The following is a 23686-nucleotide window of genomic DNA, read 5'->3' as shown; positions in this document are numbered from 1 at the left end:
ATTTTTCATTACTAACTTGGGGATCATTTATGTATTCACCATAGCGCTCAAAAACATGGATTATATGAAGTATATTTTTGTGTAGTTCCTCTACTGGTGGAAAGTAAAATTGCAAGAAAATTGTTATTCAACAATCTCTATTTTTAATTTAGAAAAAAAATAATTAGAAAAATTCAATTGACTTAAGAGCCAAGTTATATGATGAATAGTTGAAATGGAAACTGACAGTGTAAAAAAAATCAAGCATTTGTCCGAAGAACAAGCGAGAATAAGCCAAGCACTGCCAACATTTTCCCCTCATAGTGAATAGTAACAGCGATCAAGGTTATATCATAACCTTGTTCATTGAATGAGTGCACAATGTATACCTATCAGAAATCATAACATTAAAGTTTATAAATCGATAAATTTGGGTATAAGTCTACAGGCCATATGTGCCGGAATCGCTTGCCTACATTTTTTTGGAACTCAAGATAGAGACGATAATGTTGATAAGCCATCCTTTACTGATTTTTTTTCTTCAAATATAAACACAGGATTGATAAATCAATTGAATGTATTTCATGTGTTTTTAATCCAGGGAAATACGGAGTGTATATAATAAACCCTGGATAATCATGATCCCGCACACTCTCACAAACACCTTCACACACAATCCACACAACCTTTCGATAGGACAAAATGCACCTATATACCTAACACAGACACATACCAACCGCACACCCCCATACAACACCCATCCCAAAACACCCCAAAAATACACACGCACACACACACCCACACACATTATGCATATATCCACATCGACTCATATTCCCACACTTAATAGACACACGCACATACCCACGAAACATTTTTTTTTTTTTTTTTTTTTTTACTTGATTATATATATTATAGCAAGTTTTGGCTTGTTAGATTTTGTTCTTCTCTTTTTTATATTATACTTAATTGATACTTTAATAATTTGTTATTGTCCATTCTGCTCATAATATGATTATATGGTTAAAATATGTTTCGGTTTGTCATATTTTTCAAGCATTTTTTTGCTTACAATGGCAATCCATCTTCTACTATTAATTTTATGCTAAATGATTTATACCTGATTTATTGTCAATATATGTTTGTTACATCTATGTTATATTATATTGTTATGTAGAAGAAAAATAAATTCAAATCAAAAATCAAAAATCAAACACGCACCAGTCGCACACATCGGCCATCGCACCACACTCACCATCACATGCTGATATGCATATAGATGTACACATCCACAGCGACATCTAACAACACAGTATATAAGTCTCTGGACTTTAAATATTATAACAAGATCCAGGTTTCGAATCTCACCGCAGCACTGACGTCCTTTGGCAGGGCGTTTATCTGCATTTGCCACTCTCCACCCATGTGTTGTAAATGGGTTCCCTGTGGGAAGAAATTCCTTGAATGCTCGAGCGCCTGATAAGAGTAGCCGTGCTAAAGCCGGGGTAATAGTATGCAGCGCTTAGAAACATTTGTATTAAGCGCTACATAAATGTTGCATATTATTACTAATATTATTGTTTTGTAACACAGGTTTCCCTTGACAACCTGAAAGCTTACCATATGCTTGCAGTAACTGTGTATCATATTCTTTGATGAAATACTGTCAAAATTAGGTTTATTGAACATTTGTTAATACTGATAGATTCTATAGTGTTTTCTAAGACAGTTTTTGTAAATGCTTTTCAAATGACCTTGTATCGTATGCCAGGGACGAGTTTACTGATCTTAAATAGGCCTATAGGGTCAATAAGATAATTTGATCAAAGTATTTAAAATGTAAAAGAAAAAATAACAGATTAAAAGTAATTATTTAAATGAAAGACAAGGTAAATTGGATGTAAATGTAACTGATAACAGAATTATTTATGAAAGCAAAATATGTCGTTTGTCCAGAGTCCAGGACGAAACTGCTGTTTTGATTACGCGATTTTCGACAAAGGCTGCTTTCTTATGAATTGCAGTTATAAAGATTATCAGCGTTATAGAAACCGTCTGCGAAGTGATTGCTAAAATAAAGTACCCTAATCATAATAATCGGGATATTATAGCGAGTTCTCACAATCGCGACGGGGGCGGATTCTACAACGAATCACGATGAACAGCTGAGAGGTCTTTGTCGAAAACTGGTGAACCGGGACAGCTGACAGCCGTAAGATTCTGAGCTGACCAAAAATTGCAAATAATTTTGTTCAGAGTCCAGGACGAAAACTGCTGTTTTGATTCACAGCTTTTCGACAAAGACTGCTTGTCATCAGGGGCCGCGGAACGGTTTTCAAAGTGGGGGGGCTGAGCCAAAAGTGGGGGGGGGCTGACCATGCTAAAAATCACAATCATATGGTAATTTTTACGTTTTTGTACACGGTTTTGGAAAAAAGCCCCCCCGGTTCCGCGCCCCCTGGTCATGATTTAGGTCTTTTTACAATAGATTTTTATTTTGTTTGTTTTAGAATCTGTCTCCGTCGCGTTGTGAAAACTCCCTATTTTATGGCAGTTATACGACATAGAATGCATATTACTACACTGTAAAAAAAAAATCTTTGAATCAGTAGTTAACACTTAATGTATTTAAGTAGAATTTACAATTTGTAATTATTTTTCGTTGTTTTTAAGTAGTTTCAACTTGTCTTTTAATTTACTTGATTTACTTGATTTATTTGGGTTCAATATACATTTAAGAAAATTCACGTATTGATAGCTTGCTTTGATTGAGTAAATCTAACTCAATTAGGCAAAGATGATTGTTACTTATAAAATCATGTTGAATGTACTTATATTTTTCAATTAACGCCATATTTAAATAATGCATGAATATTCATTAGAGCAAGTAAATGTTTTTTTTTTTTAAATAACTGTCATATCTATTTGTGTTTGAAATTGTTTTGGATAAGGGTGTGCTAACTATTGTATTCTTTTGTTGAATCAATGAAAAGGCAATATTAAATAGTCATTTAGCAGAAAATTATTCTCACTGTTTTATTTGTAAGAATGAAACGATCGCGTATAAATATAAATGTCAGTACCTATACATGTACAGGTAAGTGACAATTCACAAAGTCTAATATTTGGATAAAACATGTCTAAAATGAAAATGATGCCACCAAAAGTGGGACGATGGGGGAGCGGACTTTCGAATCACGAAAGTCCACTCCCCCATTTGATATTTTCAAATATTTTGTTGATTGTTTTACTTAATTGAATTAAGTTATTGTAACTTAATTTTCTTGAGTAAAATGGAAGCAAAGAAAATAAGTAAATTTTACTTAAAACTGCCAAAGTCATAAATACTTGAAAAAATTAAGGCAATTTTTTGCCACAATTTTATTAAGTAATTTCTACTAATTTTTTTTTACAGTGTAGTCTATTACATAGACTGCTCTATTTGACACGGTAGTCTTCTTTCTCCTTATCCCCTTTCCCGCTCATTTTTCAATATTCGAAAAATCACAGGAGGGAGGTCGTCCCACGGCCCTCCCCTGTATCACCGGGCCTGGCCGAATGTAGCGAAATCAACTCAAACTTGCTTTGCGCAATCGATATGATGTTTATTGTTATCGAAAGCATACGAAATTTCTTTTTGATGTATACAAACAAAGATCAATTTGTGCAAATACTATGGCATTTCAATTAGAGGTCACTGCATGGAGTGTCAGTTTCATACTGCAATCCCGAACTGTGTGCTGAAACGATTAGTCCATTCTTATTGTAAGCACACATAATTAGGCCCTTCATGCCCTTCCTGGTATACGGTGTACACACAAAGATTTGGCTGGTTAACTAGCAAACCTTTTTTCAATTTTGAAGGTGGAAAACAATCATGGGCGGATTTCAATAACTGACAAGTGGAATGCCTCTGGCCGTCTCACCTGCATCACGCGATTCAATATAGCAGCAGTGCTGATTTTGAAAACTACTATAACTCGCACAAGATGTTCAGTGATACTTGGTTACTCTTATTTCCACGTTTTATGAACTAGACCAATACACTTATAGAGATATGATGGCAATTCAACAAATACCCCCAACGTGGCCAAAGTTCTTTGACCTTACATGACCCTTGACCTTGATCATGTGACCTGAAACTCGCACAGGATGTTCAGTGATACTTGATTACTATTATGTCCAAGTTTTATGAACTAGACCAACACACTTTCAAATTTATGGCTGTAATTCAACAAATACCCCAATTTGGCCAAAGTTCATTGACCCTAAATGACCTTTGACCTTGATCATGTGACCTGAAACTTGCACAGGATGTTCAGTAATACTTGATTACTATTATGTCAAAGTTTCATGAATCAGATCCATAAACTTTCAAAGTTATGATGGTAATTCAACAGATACCCCCAATTCGGCCAAAGTTCATTGACCCTAAATGACCTTTGACCTTGGTCATGTGATGTGAAACTCATGCAGGATGTTCAGTGATACTTGATTAACCTTATGTATAAGTTTCACGAACTAGGTCCATATATTTTCTAAGTTATGATGACATTTCAAAAACTTAACCTTAGGTTAAGATTTTGATGTTGATTCCCCCAACATGGTCTAAGTTCATTGACCCTAAATGACCTTTGACCTTGGTCATGTGACATGAAACTCAGGCAGGATGTTCAGTAATACTTGATTAACCTTATGGCCAAGTTTCATGAACTAGGTCCATATACTTTCTAAGTTATGCTGTCATTTCAAAAACTTAACCTCAGGTTAAGATTTGGTGTTGACGCCGCCGTCGCCGTCGCCGCCGCCGCCGCCGCCGTCGCCGTCGCCGTCGGAAAAGCGGCGCCTATAGTCTCACTCTGCTATGCAGGTGAGACAAAAATGGTGTCAAGAACGGGCCCCAATCATGTCGGTCAAGGACGGGCTGATGGTGACGAGATGCCCGGTGACACTCCATCAGATCCCCAGCGTTATCTAGTTTTGCTGGCAACATTTTTCTTCCTATTTCTCGAAGCTGGTGTTATCAAATCATTTGGAGTTCTTCTCTCACCCATGGTTTTCCAGCTTGACAGCAACTTTGCAACCGTCGGTGTGATATCTTCTTTACCATGGACTGTGGAATATATATGCGGTTAAGTTACATAATTATTTTACTCAATATTGTATAAATCTGGGTCACTCTCCGAGAACCAAGCACTGGTTAGGGGCTGGTGATGGGAGGGGGGTGAATAAATTATCTACATTTTTCCCTGATCTGCTTCTCGAAGAGCTAAAAAACGTATCTTTGCCCCCCCTGACGGGCTCGAAAAACCTTTTTTGCCCCCCCTGACGAGCTTTAAGACCTTCAATGCCCCCCTGACGAGCTTGAAGACCTTTTTTTTTTTTTTTTTTTTTTTTTTTTTTTTTTTTGCTTGTCAATTTTTTTCTGGTACGAAATCCCTTATTTGTGATCGAAGACCTTTTTTTTTTTTTTTTTTTTTTTTTTTTTTTGCTTGTCAAATTTTTTGGCGGACGGTTTTGCTCCCCCTGTGGAAAATCCTAGGTACGCCACTGGTGGAGAGTGACAAAATGTGGATTGACGCCTTGCCAAAGGATGCTAGGCCGCGTTGGAATTCGAAAACATGATGAATCTACTGCTGATATTGAAAGGCGAGATTCAGAACCACTTTGTAGGCTATGTATTTACTAAACGGGATACGTCGATCTCTAAGCATAAATCAAGAGAAAAACGGAAGGAAATAAGATAAGAATTAATAATTAAGATGAGTAAGAGAAGTGAAGTGGAGGGGAAGAGGTCCCCATTTCGATCTGCTTCGGTCTTCCCTAATTTATACTTCTTGTTTATACGTATCCTGTTCATAATACAAAAAAAACTACTCAGAATGCCGCACTATCCGCTCATTATTAATTTTGTTCACGCCAAACGTTGAATTTCCTTTTCGGTTATAAAAGAAGCTTACATTATTCGTGCTGTAGGCCTAAGATATGCATTCTTTTCATGGTTTCAAAGAATGCATAAAATGTCTCGTTTTCAGGTCAGAAACATTTCCAGCTCGCGCTCCGTGTTCACACCATTTGACAGTGAGATGTGCTGTATCCTCTTCATAGTGGTTAAATATCATATGTTCTGGTTAATATTATGAAAAATTTCAGTTCGAACTTCTTTAATAAACAAAGTAGTGTGCTTCTGAACTTAGTAAGATACTCATCCTTACCAAGATTAAAAAAAATGTTCTGTTCTTAGGTCGAGATCTCCAGACATTCACTTTTTATAAAGACAAAAGAGCTACATTATGAAAGTTGGTTTTCTTAATTTCATGGATTATTGGAAAAAGTAACAATCAAAGCAGGGCTCTGGGAACGAATTTTCAATAGGAGTGTTGGAGTTGGTTTTGGGAACAAAAATCAAGCCCTCCCCCCCCAAAAAAAAAAATATGAGGGTCGTGTTGGTAAAATTTTTAATTTTTAGCGTCTTCCAATCTGATATCCAGCTATGGTGTATAGCACCCCCGCTTCTAATAGGGCCATAAATCAAAGGTGTAGAGGTTCGACATAACACCAAAGAGTCCCACAGAGTGTAACAGTAACAAGGTGTTGTAATAACACCCTAGAGTAATGAACTAACACTGTAAATTTAACACCGAAGTAAAATGACTGTCGTGGTCCTGTATGTACACCGGTTAACACCAAAGGTGTTGCTGTGTACACACTCTAAATGGCATTGATTCTGAAAAAATTATGTACATTTTTTTTCCTTTACAGCGGTTATTGTGAAGCCTCTGACCAGCCACATTGATCTACACAAGATATCAACTGTTGGGGGATTGATTGCTGGTGTTTCCTTAACAACGTCATCTTTCGCTCGTACAACCTCGGCTCTAGGAATTTTCTTCTTTTTATTTGGTAAATACAATACTCATTGAAAACATGAAGAGGGAACTTTTTAATTGCCGTGACAAGGGTTAATTCTAAAATCAGCGGCGGTAGCAGCAAGATCATAGTCCTATACCATGTTTCCTTAGGTTATTATATAAATATAAATATTATATAAATATAAAAAAGACAACAATTTGGCATCTTTGATACATGATATTAACATCTTCCCTATCATTAAACCCCTCTCTTGGGCCCTGTCTGTAAAAATGTTTACCTGCTTCTGTCGTTTATTTTTCCGCAGTATCGATGTATTATTGTCGTTATTAACATATTTCAAGTCGAATGCTACCGTTGAAAAATCATTAAAGCTATCATACTAAGAAAAAACTGTTAATTTGCGATATTTTAAGCGAAATCATGCAAATTCTGGCATAAACTCTAAATGTTTTTAAGCTATCACTCGCATTGTCCAGTTGCAATTATTTTCTACTATCAAAACCACGGTGAAATAATTTATATAATGTTCTATCCTATTCTATTCAGAAATCGTTCCCAGAGTCCTGCAATATTCAATTTTCATTAAAGAGGTATTGGAGAAAAAAAAATTCTAAATAAATAATGTGACATATTTTACTCTCAATCATCTCTATGCATTTGGCCTATTTGAATCCTTACTAACGTCTCCTTAACCAAGTTTATTCAAATTAAATTGATTCTGGTTGATCAATATATTTCAGAAGATGATTATCCACAAAATGGGGAATAACAATAACAGATTCTCCTATATGACACTCTTGTGAAAAATGTTGTTGAAATTGTAGACAAAGTTTCTTGAACTATGTACACTGCCATATCTTCAATCCCGAGTCATCCTATATTCAAACGACTTCTGAATTCCTAAAGATATTTGCATATCATATAATTGCATAATTTGTTTTCGCCCATGTCAATATGTAATCATAATGTTAAATTAATTATTATATGTTACAAGTAAGTAACGAGTCTGTAGAATGTGCCATAGTATGTGAGGGAGTGTGTGTGTGGGTTTGGGTGCTTCCATGTGTTTATGTGTTTCTGATGAATCTGATGACGGCACAGAGGGTTGGGATTTTATTTCTTGTCTATTTTTGCATATTATGTACTGTATATATTTACCATTATAATTTGTATGTATTTTGATTAACAGGGCCCGATTGCAAACCAGCTTTTTATCTTTGTTAATGTTTTATCGTGTATAGCTGAATTGGTTACCCTGTATAAAGATGTGAAATAAATAAATAATATATAAATAAAAATAAATATTGTTAGTCCTGCCTCAACATGCACCCGAATCGTATCTGAAGTTGCCTCCATTAATCGGCCTACCTATGAAAAAAGGACTACAGCGTGTCAGTACAGTGATTCAAATTCATATTTGTACTTCCCTGGGGCATGACCAATATGATTTATTTTTTTCATATGTTATTGAAATCCATTTCACCTGCATTATATTTGCATGGTTGAGCACTGTTATCGTTTGACAAATAAACATTTGTCAATAGCCTAGGTATGCTTTTATTGATATGACGTCTATTCAGATGTTTCCGATCTACGCTCGGAATCATAGCGTCACTCAGTAGTCAAGTAGAACCCCAACATAACCGTCAAGCTGGGTATGACTGCAATTTTTTGCTGGAAGTTGCAGTATAGGGTGTCTACTCCAAGAATCCGACGGGTGCCACCCTGGCACCCTTGGGCATTTTTTTTTATTGACGTCATATGCCACGCCCACTTTTTCACATACCTCTTAAATATGATTTTCATATTTTATGGAATTAACACGTCATGTTTGGTATCAATAAAGCTAATGAAAATCAAATGCAAATAAATGGATTACTGGGCATTTAAATCAGGCATATGTCAATTAAATGTCATTGAAGTCATAAAAGGTCAAATTGGCTAACAAAATAAGCAAGACATATAATGCGGAACATACCATGCTTTAAATACAAACACGTTAGGTATTATATGCATTTTTTTTGAAAGGGTAAGTTTAAGAGTGTGTACATTAAGAATCCGATGGATGCTACCTTGGCATCTTGAGGAATTGTATTTTTCTGACGTCATAAACCACACCAACTTTCAGTTACATTCCTCGTAAATATGACTTTTCCATTTAGCGGAATAAACATGTTTGAAATCACAATAAATAAGATGCAAAATAAAGTCCACATAGGATCCTAATATGAATCGCTACGCATTTAAAACGTGTACATGGCTATTAAAGGTCATTTAAGGTCATAAAAGGTCAAATTGGGTCACAAATGTATGTAATGCAACAATGTAGAATATATTGTGTTTGGAATACAAACAAGTAGGGCACTATTTATGTAGAGTTTTTTGTTTTGCTGAAAGTTATGTTGAGGATGTGCAGATTAAGAATCTGACGAAGGCTACTTTGGCAGCCTTGGGCAACATCATTTTTTGACGTTATAACCACACCACCCTTTTCAGTTTTCACATAGGTAAACCTCTTAATTATGACTTATTTAGTGTACAAAATAAACAAATCATGTTTAATATCAAATTAAAGCTTATGGAAAATGGAATATACATTTAAAGGTTAGAAAAAAATGAAGCACATGTAAAGGTGACCTTTAGGTCATTTACATGCACGCATGAAAGGTTGATGATCGCACGAATTTAACAGGACTTTAAACAAAACGTTTAATCTATCATTTGGTATCAAATCACTTCATGTGATTCCAAATAAACTACACCAATTTAATATTTTACACCATGTTCTGTTCCCTATTATATTCCTCCCACAACTACCCTCTGTACCATACATCTTCGACCAGATGCTCATGGGATTCCCCTTCACCCACAATCTCAACTACATACCTCTGCCAGAGCTGTGTTACTTCGATTCACACTTGCAGTATGAAATATATGATTCGACGGCCGACCAGCAACTGCATTATAGAACAGGGTGACGCTGACTTGTATCGACAAGGAAGTTCTTTTAATTCCTTTGGAACAACCACCTGACCACTGTGTCATGAACAAGTACGGGTAGGCCCATGCAATGTCCTGTTCCGTGAACTATCAGCTATCTTCTGAAGATATAATGGCAGTAGAAGCATATATAATTTTTCTCTGACGACACTGACATTTCTGTTCTACCAGTGTTCTCATTTTGGGTTTACAAGTCTTTTGCATACTGATGGAAAAGTAATTGACATTAAAGGTATGGCATTGAAGTTTGTAGAAAAAAAAGTTAGCTTTGCACAGATAATTCCCTATCAGGTTGTGATACCACATTGTGTCAATTTGGCAAGGGAGAGTTTTCCACTCTAAACTTGCTGCTCGAAAAAGATTTTAATCTATAGAGTCCGACGCAGAAGAAGTGGACTGAATCAATTAAAGGTGTAATATTTATGCTTTTAATCTTAACTAATATAACAAAATATGGTCTTTCTAAAATTACTTAGCACTACTTCACATTATTTAGCAAGAAGAGATCGAGATGCTTAAAAGATCATGAGCCTACCCCCAACTGACAAGTCAGCAAAAGAGCATAATTATCAAAGGTGCTCTTCCTCAGGAGCTTTATCAGGAGAAACAACTGATCAGAATGACTCCCCTGCAACTTGCCTCTCATGTACATGATGTATGAATGGGAAGTATAAGTTAGGAGGGCTCTCTGTACTCCCAAGGAACTATCAGAACTGGTTCCATGTGGATTTAAATCGGGGCCACGTACCATGCTCTAGGCTAAGCATTTGCCACTTATCGTGTATCGTATGTAAATAACATTGTGTAATTCTAAATACAAGGAAAACTGAACATGCAGTTGAGACTAAAGACATGAAAGAGGGGAAATCAGTCTGGAAGATGAATGAGAGAATGAGAGAACAAAATGTAGCGAAGTAAAGGTGATGTAAAATGTCGAATTTGTCTAATTGGATACTTGTCTAAAAGTATGAATTTGTGTTGTAGAAGTCATTTTTAAGGTGTCACATTCTGTCATAATTACTTGTAGGCTGGCTTATGTGTAAAGTGAGCGCGGTTCGTGACGTCAGAAAATGGAAATTGCCGAAGGGTGTGGAGGTAGAACCCGTCACATCCATAATATACACACCCTCAACCAAACATGAGATATTCCACATTATATGTTGCATTAATTACATTTGTGGCTTAGTTTGAACTTTTATAACCTTAAAATTACCTTTAATTGCCCTGGAAAAGTTTTAAATGCCTATAGTGATTCATATATGTGGATTTTTCATTTTGAATTTGATATACTTTGATATCAAACATGATAATGTTTATTCCGCTAAATATTGAGGAATTTAGAAAGCTGGTGCGGTTTATGACGTCACAAAAATAAAATTCCCCGAGATGCCAAAGTCGCACCGGTCGGATTCTTAATATGCACGCCCTCATCTTAACATTTGCCAATAAATTTACATATAACCAACTTGTTTGTATTTAAAACATGATATGTTCCGCATTATATGTATTACTTATATTTGTAAGGCTTAATGACCTTAAATGACCTTCAACTGACCTATGCGTGATTTAAATGTCCATTGATACCAAACATGACATGTTTATTTCTTGAAATTTGAAATTCATATTTAAGAGGTATGTGAAAAAGTGGGCGTGGCCTATGACGTCAATAAAAAAAAAATGCCCAAGGCTGCCCAGGTGGCATCCATCGGATTCTTGAAGTAGACACCCCATACTACAACTTCCAGCAATAAAATCGCAGTCATACCCAACTTGACGGTCATGCAATAATTTTGATCATATCTACCCGACTACAGGAATATTGCGTTATCACAATAATGATTCTAAAATTAGTATTAAAATCATACCCATGTCCAAAATGGCATGTTTATAAATAGCGAAGGGCCTTTTCACATGTTAATCTTGCATCATCGTTGTATTAATGATTGCAATTCGTCTTTAGAATCATCGGACCTCCATCGACTCCAATCTAGATTCCAAAGAACTAATAATTTGGTCACCATGCATCGCTTGGTCTGACTGCCACGTCATATGGCATTATGATCCATCTCCCCCAACAATAACTTGCCAGCCCTTATTTTTATGTGCCTGATTACATCACTGTTTGAGCAAGGGTGATTACGTGACTTGTACTAAATACAGCCACGTTTTAAGAAAAAAAAAATTGACAACTTGTTTAAGTGATGTGCTGAAATGAACAATAAACATGTATTATTTTCGTTTCTCTTTCCTTTCAATTCCTGCAGGACTTGGTGATAGTATGATAATAGTTCCAGCAATCATCTGTCTACATCGTCACTACAAAACAGGTTTCGCATTCGCCAGCTCCTTTGCCTTCGTGGGTTCCCTAATGGGGGTTTTCATCTTGCCAATCATAACGAATGTCCTGCTCGAAGCCTACGGACCACACAACGCCCTTCTCGTTTTAGGCGGTCTTTGCCTTAACATGTTACCATTTGGTCTGGTCTTCAAATTGCCAGAGGAAATTCAAAAGAGACGACCTGCGCCGGCTTGTGAGCATCTCTTGGAGGTTGCGGATACTGAAAGATGCGATAGAAGGAAAATACCTGAAAACACTGAATATTTCCCCACCTCGAAAAAGAGACACACAGATCCAAATACTGAAGCCCATGGGTATCTATCTCACTGTCACACGAAAACGACTCATTGAAATTCTGTCCGATTTGAAGACGTTCATTAAAGGAGAATGAAACCCTTGAAACCAGCTGAATCCATATAAAAGAGAAAAATCAAAGAAACATATTGTTGAAAGTTTGAGGAAGATTGAATGAATAATAAGAAAGTTATGACAATTTGAATATTGAGATCACTAATGCCATGTAGATCCTCCCATTGGCAATGCGACCAAGATCTGTGATGTCACACACGTACAACTCCCTCATTACTTTAGTACTTATTTCCCTTATATTCTCACTTTTATAGAGTCTATCACAAGGTGAGGTGTTCTCTTTATGAGAGGACAAGTACAGAGGTTTCACAACATTATATCATTGATGAATCGTTTGTCATATGATTAGAATGAGCAAAAAGAGATGTTTTGGGGTATATTTTCAGTGTCCAAAACTGGACAACTCTCCCCTTGCCATGTGACATCTTTGGTACCTTCACTTTAACCAGCTTCAGCATATTCATTGTACATTTTGCCATCTCTGTCGGAATCCCTGAAACCAATGCGGTCTTTGTTGGAACTATGGGAGGTGTCGGAGGCCTGTTTGCCAGGGTGTCAGGCACTGTTATCTTACACTTTCATCCAACCTGGGTGTTAGGCATGGGCGGAAATCTGTCCCGAAAGGTAGGGGGGACAACGGGCTGATCCAGCCTTGGGGGGGGGGGCAAAAACATTTTCAGCCATATGTTAATCCCCGATCGGCCGCTCGAAGGTAATTGTTAATTTTTGTCTGTTTCATTGAAGGAGTAGTCCTCATGGTCACGTTTTAGCTTTATTCTTATAAATCAACATAAATATATGATATCATTGTCCTTATTTATATAATGCCAGCGCGAAGCGCGAGCAAAAATTTTTGGGAAAATTTATGTATTTTTCCCCCTAAAATTTGAACATTTTGGGCAATGTTTGTTATCCTGAAAAAGATGTATATGAAACTAAATATTTACCACGACCGCGAAGTGCGAGCAGAGGTTAACTGATGGAAAGGTACCTGTTAAAGACTGCTTGCAATTAGCCATGAAGACGTTACATATTTCAACAATCAAATAATGCGAGCGCAAAGCGCGAGCTGAAATTTTTTGAATTTTTTACCTAAAGACTGGAAATTCTAAGCACTTTGTGTAACTTAAACATATAATAGGTATATAACTAAATTATTGATGCGAACGCAAAGCGCGAGCGGAAAGTTTTGAGATTTAGACCTAAGAACGAGACACTCTATTCATGTTTTGTAAATCATGAAAAGGATGAGTAATTGGGGGTCTTTCTTACACCCGGTCCTTACATAAATAAAGCGAGTGCAAAATGCAGCCAGAAAATGTTCATATACGTTTAATTTGAATTGATCGAAAAGGTACTTGTTAAAGGACAAGTCCACTCCAACAAAAAGTTGATTGGAATAAAAAGAGAAAAATCCAACAAGTATAACACTGAAAATTTCATCAAAATCGGATGTAAAATAAGAAAGTTATGACATTTTAAAATTTCGCTTAATTTCACAAAATAGTTATATGCACATCCTGGTCGGTATGCAAATGAGGGAACTGATGACATCACTCACTCACTATTTCTTTTGTATTTTATTATATGAAATATGAAATATTTTGATTTTCTCATCATTGTCATGTGAAATTCCATTATTTTAACATTTTGTGCTTCAGGCAAGGAGGTCCTAATCGTGAAATTCGCAAAAATTAAAATATTGTATAATTCAAACAATAAAAAACAAAAGAAATAGTGAGTGAGTGACATCATCGACTCTCTCATTTGGATGTAACTGGCTCGTTCATATAACTATTTTGTTAAAAATAAGCGAAACTTTGAAAAGTATATATATAATATGAATGTCATAACTTTCTTATTTTACATCCGATTTTGATGAAATTTTCAGCAATGTGCTTGTCTGATTTTTCTCTATTGATTCAAATCAACATTTTTCTGAGGTGGACTTGACCTTTACGGACTGCTTGCACCTAGCCATGAAGACGTTACATATTTCAACAATCAATGTCAGCGCGAATCGCGAGCTGAAAATTTTGGACATTTTTTCAAAAAGAATCGAAAATTTTAATCAATTTTTGTAATCGTGAACAGGGTAGCTTTATAACTAAACAATTGTTGTAAGCGAAGCGTGAGCAGAAAAATTCGAGATTTAGACCTAAAAACGGGACACTCATGTTTTGTAAATCATGAAAAGGATGAGTAATAGGGGATCTATCTACATTAATAATGCGAGCACAAAATTTTTGATATTGTAATCTGAAACTGGATAATGATTTAAATAGAGAACAAATTGAATATCTGAATAAACATAAGCGTGTTTCAGATTTAGACCTAGAATCTCGGCATTTTACACATCTACCAGCGAGCGCGAAGCGCGAGCTTAAACTTTTTGATATTCTGATCTGAAAAAAAGAGTCAATTTCAGCTATATATTTCATGCACTTTGTAGGAAAATTGTGAGGTGGATATGGATCACACTTAATATTTCATTATTATTTGAGTTTTGACTTAGGACCGGGACATCCTTAGGACAAGTCATATGAAAATGATGACTATCTTCCTATTCCTCTTACTAAGCGCGAGATGAAACAAAAGGGACAATTTAATCATTAAATTGATATCTTATTTATTAACGCATTTTGCGGGCGAGAAATCTGATGATATTATGGCCTGAAAACTGGACATTTCAAGCACTTTTGTAATTAGGAATAGAATGCATCAGTTAAAATATTTTTAACCATCAATGCGAGCGCAAATCGCGAGCCAAAATCTTTGATAAACTGTCATGAAAATCAATATTGAGACATACATAAATCGTCAATCAAAATACAAGTAGCACTATCTGCTACGTTTTGACAATCAGACTTGAAAAGGGATATTTTCAATCTAAATGGAATACACAAAATAATAGGTACTGAATAAATCGAATTTTGCGAGCGCTCAGTGCGAGTAGAAAATGTCAATATTCAGACCATAAAGCTGTAACTTTTATAGATCACTTTTTTAAAAATCCGTTTGTAAATCACACAAAATAATGAAAGTTCGATTTCCGAGGTAAAATGTATAATGTATATTGACTTCCAAACATGATATTTGAGCTACATATTGACAAATCACCTAACAGGCAATGCGAGCGCGAAGCGCGAGCGAAAATTTTACATCAAAGATTCTTTCCAAGTTTTACCCTCATCTTATTTTATTCACTCTTGAAAATTTGACAAGCAAAATAAACAAAGGTTTTCACCCAAAATGTAAGGTCATTTAGTCCAAAATACATGTATTATTTCGAATGTGAATGATTCATTTTTCTCCATCATAAAAGACCAAAAATAGTAGGGGGACATTTGATATTGTGTCCCCCTACTATTTTTGGTAGGGGGGACACGTCCCCCCTGGGATTTCCGCCCATGGTGTTAGGTCAATACGTAGCACTCAGCTCTCTGACATCGCTGATGCTGTTTCTTCAACCCTTGAGGGCGTCGTACACCTACCTCCTTGTCTGTTCCTTCTTCTTGGGCTTTGGTCTTTATGGTGGCGTTTGCCTCATTGAAGCACTGGTGTCCATCGTCGTCAAGCCAGAAGTCTTTCCCACAACGATTTCTATCTCGTATCTTTTCAAAGGCGTCGGTTCTGTCCTGGCTGCTTATAGTTCAGGTACGTCATCTCATGGAATGGATTACCATTCGATGATAATATAGTGAGTGTTCCATGTGTGGTATACCAATTAAAACTGTCCTGGGTCGGGAAGAGATACAATGGGAACGGGGTGAGGTGGTCATACTGGATAATACTTAAGTATCAGGCGAGCTTAAACTAACTACATCTGAATGTTGAGAAGGGGGTTTGCTGCCACTTCTCTGATTTGTGGGCCAGAACACATGAGATAGAAAGATAGACTAAGATATTTTTCAAGAATCTAAACTTTGTGGATTTCAATTTGAATCATTTGAAATTTTAAAATATATCCATCGGCCAGTCACTAAGATTATTGAAAATCTATCATTGAGTGTAATGCGTTAGAAAATGACATTGATTTGCCGTTGGAAGAGACTGACGCGTCTAGAATAAGACTTTTGGATCAAATAAAGCTGTCTTATGAATCAATATTAAAGGTCAAGTCCACCCCAGAAAAGTGTTGATTTTAATAAATGGAGAAAAATTAAACTAGCATAACGCTAAAAATTTCATCAAAATCGGATGTAAAATAAGAAAGTTATGGAATTTTAAAATTTCGCTTATTTTTCACAAAACAGTGATATGCAAATGAGTCAGTCGATGATGTCCATCACTATTTCTTTTGTTTTTTATTTGACAATAAGGACCAACTTTACTGAACCATATAGTATTAAACTATACTAGTTTCACATGTTCAGGGAGGAATTAATCGTTGTTTCACTTGTGGGTCATCCCAGTTTGGATGGGCTGTTACAAATTCATGGACGTCAAGATGGCCCATCACGGTACTTCGAGAAAGAGAAAATTAGAATATTTCATATTTCATATAATAAAATACAAAAGAAATAGTGGATGATGCCATCAGTCTGCTCATTTGCATACCTACCAGGCTGTGCATTTAACTATTTTGTGAAATTAAGTGAAACTTTAAAATGTCATAACTTTCTTATTTTACCGCCGATTTTGATAAAACTTTCAACGTTATGCTTGTTGGATTTTTCTCTTGTTATTCAAATCAACTTTTGGTGGAGGTGGACTTGTCCTTTAAACGCTGTTAACGATCTGTCATTCTATTTATCATTGTTAATGGTATAGTTTTCGAATTTGGTTCTACTTTACAGGTTTGCTGTACGATATAACTCAATCGAATGAGATAGTCTTTTATATTCTCGGTGTCTTACAAGCGATTACTGTCGGCATCATCATCATACTCCTAGTCACCAGGAAGCGATTGGCAAATAGCACCAACAAAGAGATATGATTAATGAGAGATTTATTTATCATCAGACTCTCTAGAACTTAAGAAGTGACTAGTGGCAGGCCAGGAACCTAGGTGCATACCTGTAGCCGGGAGCCTCCGCGGCGCTTTTTCTGGACGCGGATGCGTTGCATGTCAGGTAGAGATTGACACCCCCTCGCCCGACGGCATCCTCGTACACGAATAGTGTGGTTTTCAAGTAAAGGATACAATATGTAGAGCATGACCACAACCAAAAAGGGAAAGAAAAAACTAGCAGAAAGTATTGGCGACACTGAAGCTGTAAGAAAGAAGACTAGAGCCTACCATCCTACTACTGCCCAATATATTTGACCATCATGCTGTAATAAGATTGTTAAAGGTCAAGTCCATATGAATCGATCGAGAAAAATCAAACAAACATAACGCTGTAAATTTCATCGAAATCGGATGTAAAATAAGAAAAGTTATGACATTTTTAAGTTTCGCTTATTTTTCACAGAACAGTTCAATGCACAACTCAGTGATATGCAAATGAGAGAGTCGATGATATCCATCACTCACTATTTCTTTTGTTTTTTATTGTTTGAATAACACAATATTTCAATTTTACAGATTTGACAATAAGGACCAACTTAACTTAACCATAAACTGCTAAAACAATGGTAATTCCACATGTTCAGGGAGAAATAAAACTTTGTTTCACTTGACGAGGAGGAGAAAATTAGAATATTTCATATAATAAAAAACAAAAGAAATAGTGAGTGGGTGACGTCATCAGTCTGCCAATTTGCATACCGACCAGGATGTGCATATATAACTGTTTTGTGAAATTAAGTGAAACTTTAAATGTCATAACTTTCTTATTTTACAACCGATTTTGATGAAATTTTCAGTGTTTTGCTTGTTGGATTTTACTCCTTTTTTCAAATCAACTTTTGTTGGGGTGGACTTGTCCTTTAAGCATTTCGTCCGAAGTACCGTGATGGGTCATCTTTGACGACCATGAATTTCTCACAAATTTCCACCAATAAAAAATCTGACTGACATTCCTTGTGAACAGTTGGTAATGCTTGATACTCAAATCAGAGGCCACAAGAAGACATTCCGAATATTCAAGAAGCGAGTCAGGGATGTCATCTGAAACTAACAAACTATGATGACTTTAGGTATATATGCGGTCATTTTTTGACTGAAAAGAGCAATTACACGTTTTAGCTGATATATAAAACCAGTTCTGCGCAACGATAATCTTTGGAGGTTGTGAAGAATAGTCAGACCATCATTAGCATATTGTTCACCTGTGTAGTATCAGGACATTGTAAAATTAGAGGAAGTTCAACGTCGAGCAACAAGACTTGTTCATTCAATCTGACATCTAAGTTCCGTACCGATCAAAACTCACTAAGAAGATTTCGCTTCCACGACGCAAGACGAATTCAAGAACACAGTAAGTATTGAAAATACCCATTAAAATTTCATGACAATGAACAGTTGGGAGGCCTTTGTCGAAAATTTGTGAATCGGAACAGCAGTTTCGTCCTAAGTTTCGGAGCTGATGAAAAATTGCAATCATGTCGTCAGTCCGGGGCGAGACTTCTGTTTTGATTCACCAATTTTCAACAAAGACTTCTCGGTTACTCTTTGTCATGAAGGCCGGGCATTTGACAATTTCATTTTCTATGTTCTTGACTCAGTCGTGCGTTGAGGGGGCATGAACTCCCCTAGTAATGACTTAGAAGACGCCACCGATCTGATCAAATTTAATACAAACATGCAAGATCGCACAGAAATGTGTGTGAAATACACACAGATGCGCACTGTTCAGATCATCCCCCGCTTACATGTACAGTGTACATTCCCTGGGGGATCTGCGTATGGCCGTATGATTGTTCCAGTCATTTAAAATTTTGATGTTTACTTCGTGTAGCTTCTTTTTTGTGATTGAGCAAATCTCTTAAACATGTCCGTGAAGGACATGTGTAATAAAACTTGGAAGCTTGTTTAATCCCATCTCATTTTCATTGGTTTTCTTTTGCCATTTTGTGACTTTGGATTAAAAAACCAATTGACACGAGGGGTTATTGATTGAACCAATCTTTTAATTATTGACATGTGATTACTACATATTACTGAAACGAGCCTGTGTAAAAATATCGTTCATTTTGACCGAGTGGAATTTGCGCAGTACTCTTCTAAAAAAGTTTCTTTTGGAACCCAGTTTAGTTTCATTAAAAAGGCATTTTGTAGTTCAGTTCACTACAACTTATGATTTAAGTGTGGGCGCGTCGTGGTCTAGTAGTTCTGACTCTCGCCTTTCAAACAAAGATCGTGGGTTCGAATCCTAGCCATGGCGTGTTTTCCTTCAGCAAGAAATTAATCCACACTGTGATGCACTCGACCCAGGTGAGGTGAATGTGTACGCGGCAGGATCATTTCCTTGAATGCACTGAGCGCCGGTGATGATAGCTCGAGCTAAAGCCAGGGTAAAAATAGCAGCGCTTTGTATCCTCAGGCAAAAAGCGCTTCATAAATCCAGCTATTGTTATTACTATTAAATGGCATCTGGGGTTCATTCATTGCAGTCATGCTTTACTTTGACACAAATCAAATTTTACCTTTCCACCAAAGCAAATAATAAAACTAAATATACCGATGTTATTGATAAGAAGTTTTTTTTGAAGCAGAGACGTGAATAGTACAAAATACATTATGTAATCATAGAGCTATTATAGCTCCATGATGTAATGAAGCCGTTACACCCGTACGTTAATTAATCCAACGTATGTCAACCATAGATATAGATCTCGGGTGCCGACATACTGCAGTTTTAATCCCATTTCTGCATTCAATCGCATTTCTTAAAAGGACAAGTCCACCCCAGTGAAAAAATCAAATTGATAAAAAGAGAAAAATCCAACGAGCATAACACTGAAAATTTCATCAGAATCGGATGTAAAATAAGAAAGTTATGACAAAACAGTTATATGCACATCCTGGTCGGTATGCAAATGAGCAGACTGATAACGACATCCACTCACTATTTCTTTTGTATATTATTTTATGAAAAATTCTAATTTTCTCCTCATTGTCAAGTGAAACAAAGATTAATTCCTCCCTGAACATGTGTACGGTTAAAGTCAAGTTTGCCCCTACTGTCAAATCTGTAAAAAAAGAAGAAATATTGTATAATCCAAACAATTACATACAAAAGAGAAAGTGAGTGATGGACATAGGGTTGCAAAATTCTCGAGAATTTTCGCGGTGGAAACTTTCCATGGGAATAAACGGGAACTTATTGGGAATTTTCGGCAATTTTCAAGAAATGTTGGGAATTTTCAAAAAGTAGCAATTTTCTTATATTTATATACAGGAATTGAAAGGAGTACCCTGGCAGATGAAGCTTGATTGTGCTTTGTTAGCAAGTTTCAAGCCAAATGTTATGCTAAGACAGTCAGACAGGGCAGAATTTCATTCAAAAGTTTATTTATTGTAATAGTGGCTGAATGGTATGTGTGATGGCAGTACATGTACACTGTAAATGCTTTAATTACTTATACATTGTTCATGGAAAGATGCCTATTAGATATTCTGATCTCTTTGCATATGATGAGAATCATTATTAATAACAATTATAACACTATTGTTGTTATTAGCATTATAGGTTGTAATAAAAAACGTTTTTTATAAAAAAAAAAACAAATAAAACGTTTTTTATTGTTTTAAAACGTTTTAAATCGTTTTAAAACGTTTTTTTCCCCCAACGAACGATGAAATTTTCTGTAAATCAATTAAACTATACATTTAATACTGTATTATTTAAGCTCTTGGTGTTTTAAATACATTTTTGGAGTAAGTAAGAGATAACTACAATTTTTTTCACTGAATTTCCAAAAGAAAAGTTCATATTTTCCCAAAAATTACTAAATCATTGAAATTGAATGCAAAAAAGTACGTTGACATTTTATAAGTTTATTCCTCATACATGTACATACATTTGAGTATTGTCAATCTAGGGGGTGAGAAGAATTTGCACAATGTAAGGAAATGACATAATCTAAAGACTATGGGCTTTCAAAGCTTGATTTCATTTAATCAATATGCTTTATTTCATTTCAATCAATTAAACCAATTTTAGTGCATGAAATACAAGTTTGAGTTTAAATCTATAAATAAAGCACTTATTTCTTTAATTGAAGATTTCTAATCAAAATATTTTTTAGTGTTTGTTTAAACTTTTTTTTATATATTTCTTATGTACAGTTTTTTTGGTTAGGTTTTTTGTCTCACCTGCATAGCAGAGTGAGACTATAGGCGCCGCTTTTCCGACGGCGACGGCGGCGGTGGCGGTGGCGGCGGCGGCGACGGCGGCGGCGACGGCGACGGCGGCGTCAACACCAAATCTTAACCTAAGGTTAAGTTTTTGAAATGACAGCATAACTTAGAAAATATATGGACCTAGTTCATGAAACTTGGCCATAAGATTAATCAAGTATTACTGAACATCCTGCCTGAGTTTCATGTCACATGACCAAGGTCAAAGGTCATTTAGGGTCAATGAACTTAGACCATGTTGGGGGAATCAACATCAAAATCTTAACCTAAGGTTAAGTTTTTGAAATGTCATCATAACTTAGAAAATATATGGACCTAGTTCATGAAACTTATACATAAGGTTAATCAAGTATCACTGAACATCCTGCATGAGTTTCACGTCACATGACCAAGGTCAAAGGTCATTTAGGGTCAATGAACTTTGGCCGAATTGGGGGTATCTGTTGAATTACCATCATAACTTTGAAAGTTTATGGATCTGATTCATGAAACTTGGACATAATAGTAATCAAGTATTACTGAACATCCTGTGCAAGTTTCAGGTCACATGATCAAGGTCAAAGGTCATTTAGGGTCAATGAACTTTGGCCAAATTGGGGTATTTGTTGAATTACAGCCATAAATTTGAAAGTGTGTTGGTCTAGTTCATAAAACTTGGACATAATAGTAATCAAGTATCACTGAACATCCTGTGCGAGTTTCAGGTCACATGATCAAGGTCAAAGGTCATGTAAGGTCAAAGAACTTTGGCCACATTGGGGGTATTTGTTGAATTGCCATCATATCTCTATAAGTGTATTGGTCTAGTTCATAAAACGTGGAAATAAGAGTAACCAAGTATCACTGAACATCTTGTGCGAGTTATAGTAGTTTTCAAAATCAGCACTGCTGCTATATTGAATCGCGTGATGCAGGTGAGACGGCCAGAGGCATTCCACTTGTTTTTTAATGGAAATTATTGGCGATAATTTTCCAATCATGTACAAATATTGGTACAGGTACGAATGTTGGCAAAAAATTCACATTGGCTTTATACATGAAATCACGTTATTGAGCAATTCGGGGTCTGACATGCACGTGTGCAATATCATAATCGCATACCCATGCATGCATCCCAAAAATAGTCTTGAACAATATGGCGTGGCCCTGTCGTGCTCATGGATTCATCATAGAAAATTTTTAGGGGGCTATTACGGTCCCCTGGGATTGTTAGGGTAAAAGGTCAAGTCCACCCCAGAAAAATGTTGATTTCAATCAGTAGAGAAAATTCAAACAAGCATAATGCTGAAAATTTCATCGAAATCAAATATGAAATAAGTTACATGTATGACACTTTAAAGTTTCGCTTATTTTCCACAAAACAGTAATACCAACCATCTCAGTGATATGCAAATGAAAGAGTCGATGATGTCCCTCACTATTTATCTTGTTTTTTATTGTTTGAACAATACAATTTCAATTTTTACAGATTTGATAATAATGACCTACTTGACTGCCCCAAAAAATGTTAAAACAATGGTAGTTCCACATGTTCAGGGAGGAATAAAACTTTATTTCACATGACAATGAGAAAATAACGAAATACAAAATAAATAGTGAGTGAGTGATGTCATTAGTCCCCTCATTTGCATACCGACCAAGATATCTAATTGTTTTGCATAATTAAGCAAAACTTTAAAATGTCATAACTTTATTATTTTACATCCGATTTTGAAGAAATTTTCAGCATATACATGTATTTTTCTTGGGGTGGACTTGTCCTTTAAGGTTTGCTAGCTGACAATCTAATACTGAATTAAACTACTTTTCTGATTGATTGATTGATTGCATTTATTCTTGTTCATTCCAAAATTTAACAAAAGTTACAATGTATAGCA

General features: G+C 35.9%; 1 protein-coding gene across 1 annotated transcript; it reads left to right on the top strand.

Annotated features, from left to right (window-relative positions):
- Positions 1–12220: 12220 nt before the first annotated feature.
- On the top strand, positions 12221–17498 carry LOC129260177 (monocarboxylate transporter 14-like). Its single transcript, XM_064099522.1, has 4 exons — positions 12221–12504; positions 12946–13157; positions 15980–16216; positions 17359–17498. The coding sequence occupies exons 1-4, from the start codon at positions 12221–12223 to the stop codon at positions 17496–17498; spliced, it is 873 nt and encodes a 290-aa protein (XP_063955592.1).
- Positions 17499–23686: the final 6188 nt, after the last annotated feature.

This window comes from Lytechinus pictus, chromosome 5 (genome assembly GCF_037042905.1).
Source record: "Lytechinus pictus isolate F3 Inbred chromosome 5, Lp3.0, whole genome shotgun sequence".
NCBI classification, from domain to species: domain Eukaryota; kingdom Metazoa; phylum Echinodermata; class Echinoidea; order Temnopleuroida; family Toxopneustidae; genus Lytechinus; species Lytechinus pictus.
This window is presented reverse-complemented; position numbering and strand designations above follow the sequence as displayed.

What these genes read in the sequence shown, in the direction of transcription:
- LOC129260177 (XM_064099522.1), top strand. Translation starts at nt 12,221, where the DNA reads ATGGGGGTTTTCATCTTGCCAATCATAACGAATGTCCTGCTCGAAGCC. An exon ending in TCATCCAACCTGGGTGTTAG is followed by an intron (nt 13,158 to 15,979) that starts GCATGGGCGGAA and finishes CCATGGTGTTAG; the next exon opens with GTCAATACGTAGCACTCAGC. An exon ending in CCTGGCTGCTTATAGTTCAG is followed by an intron (nt 16,217 to 17,358) that starts GTACGTCATCTC and finishes TCTACTTTACAG; the next exon opens with GTTTGCTGTACGATATAACT.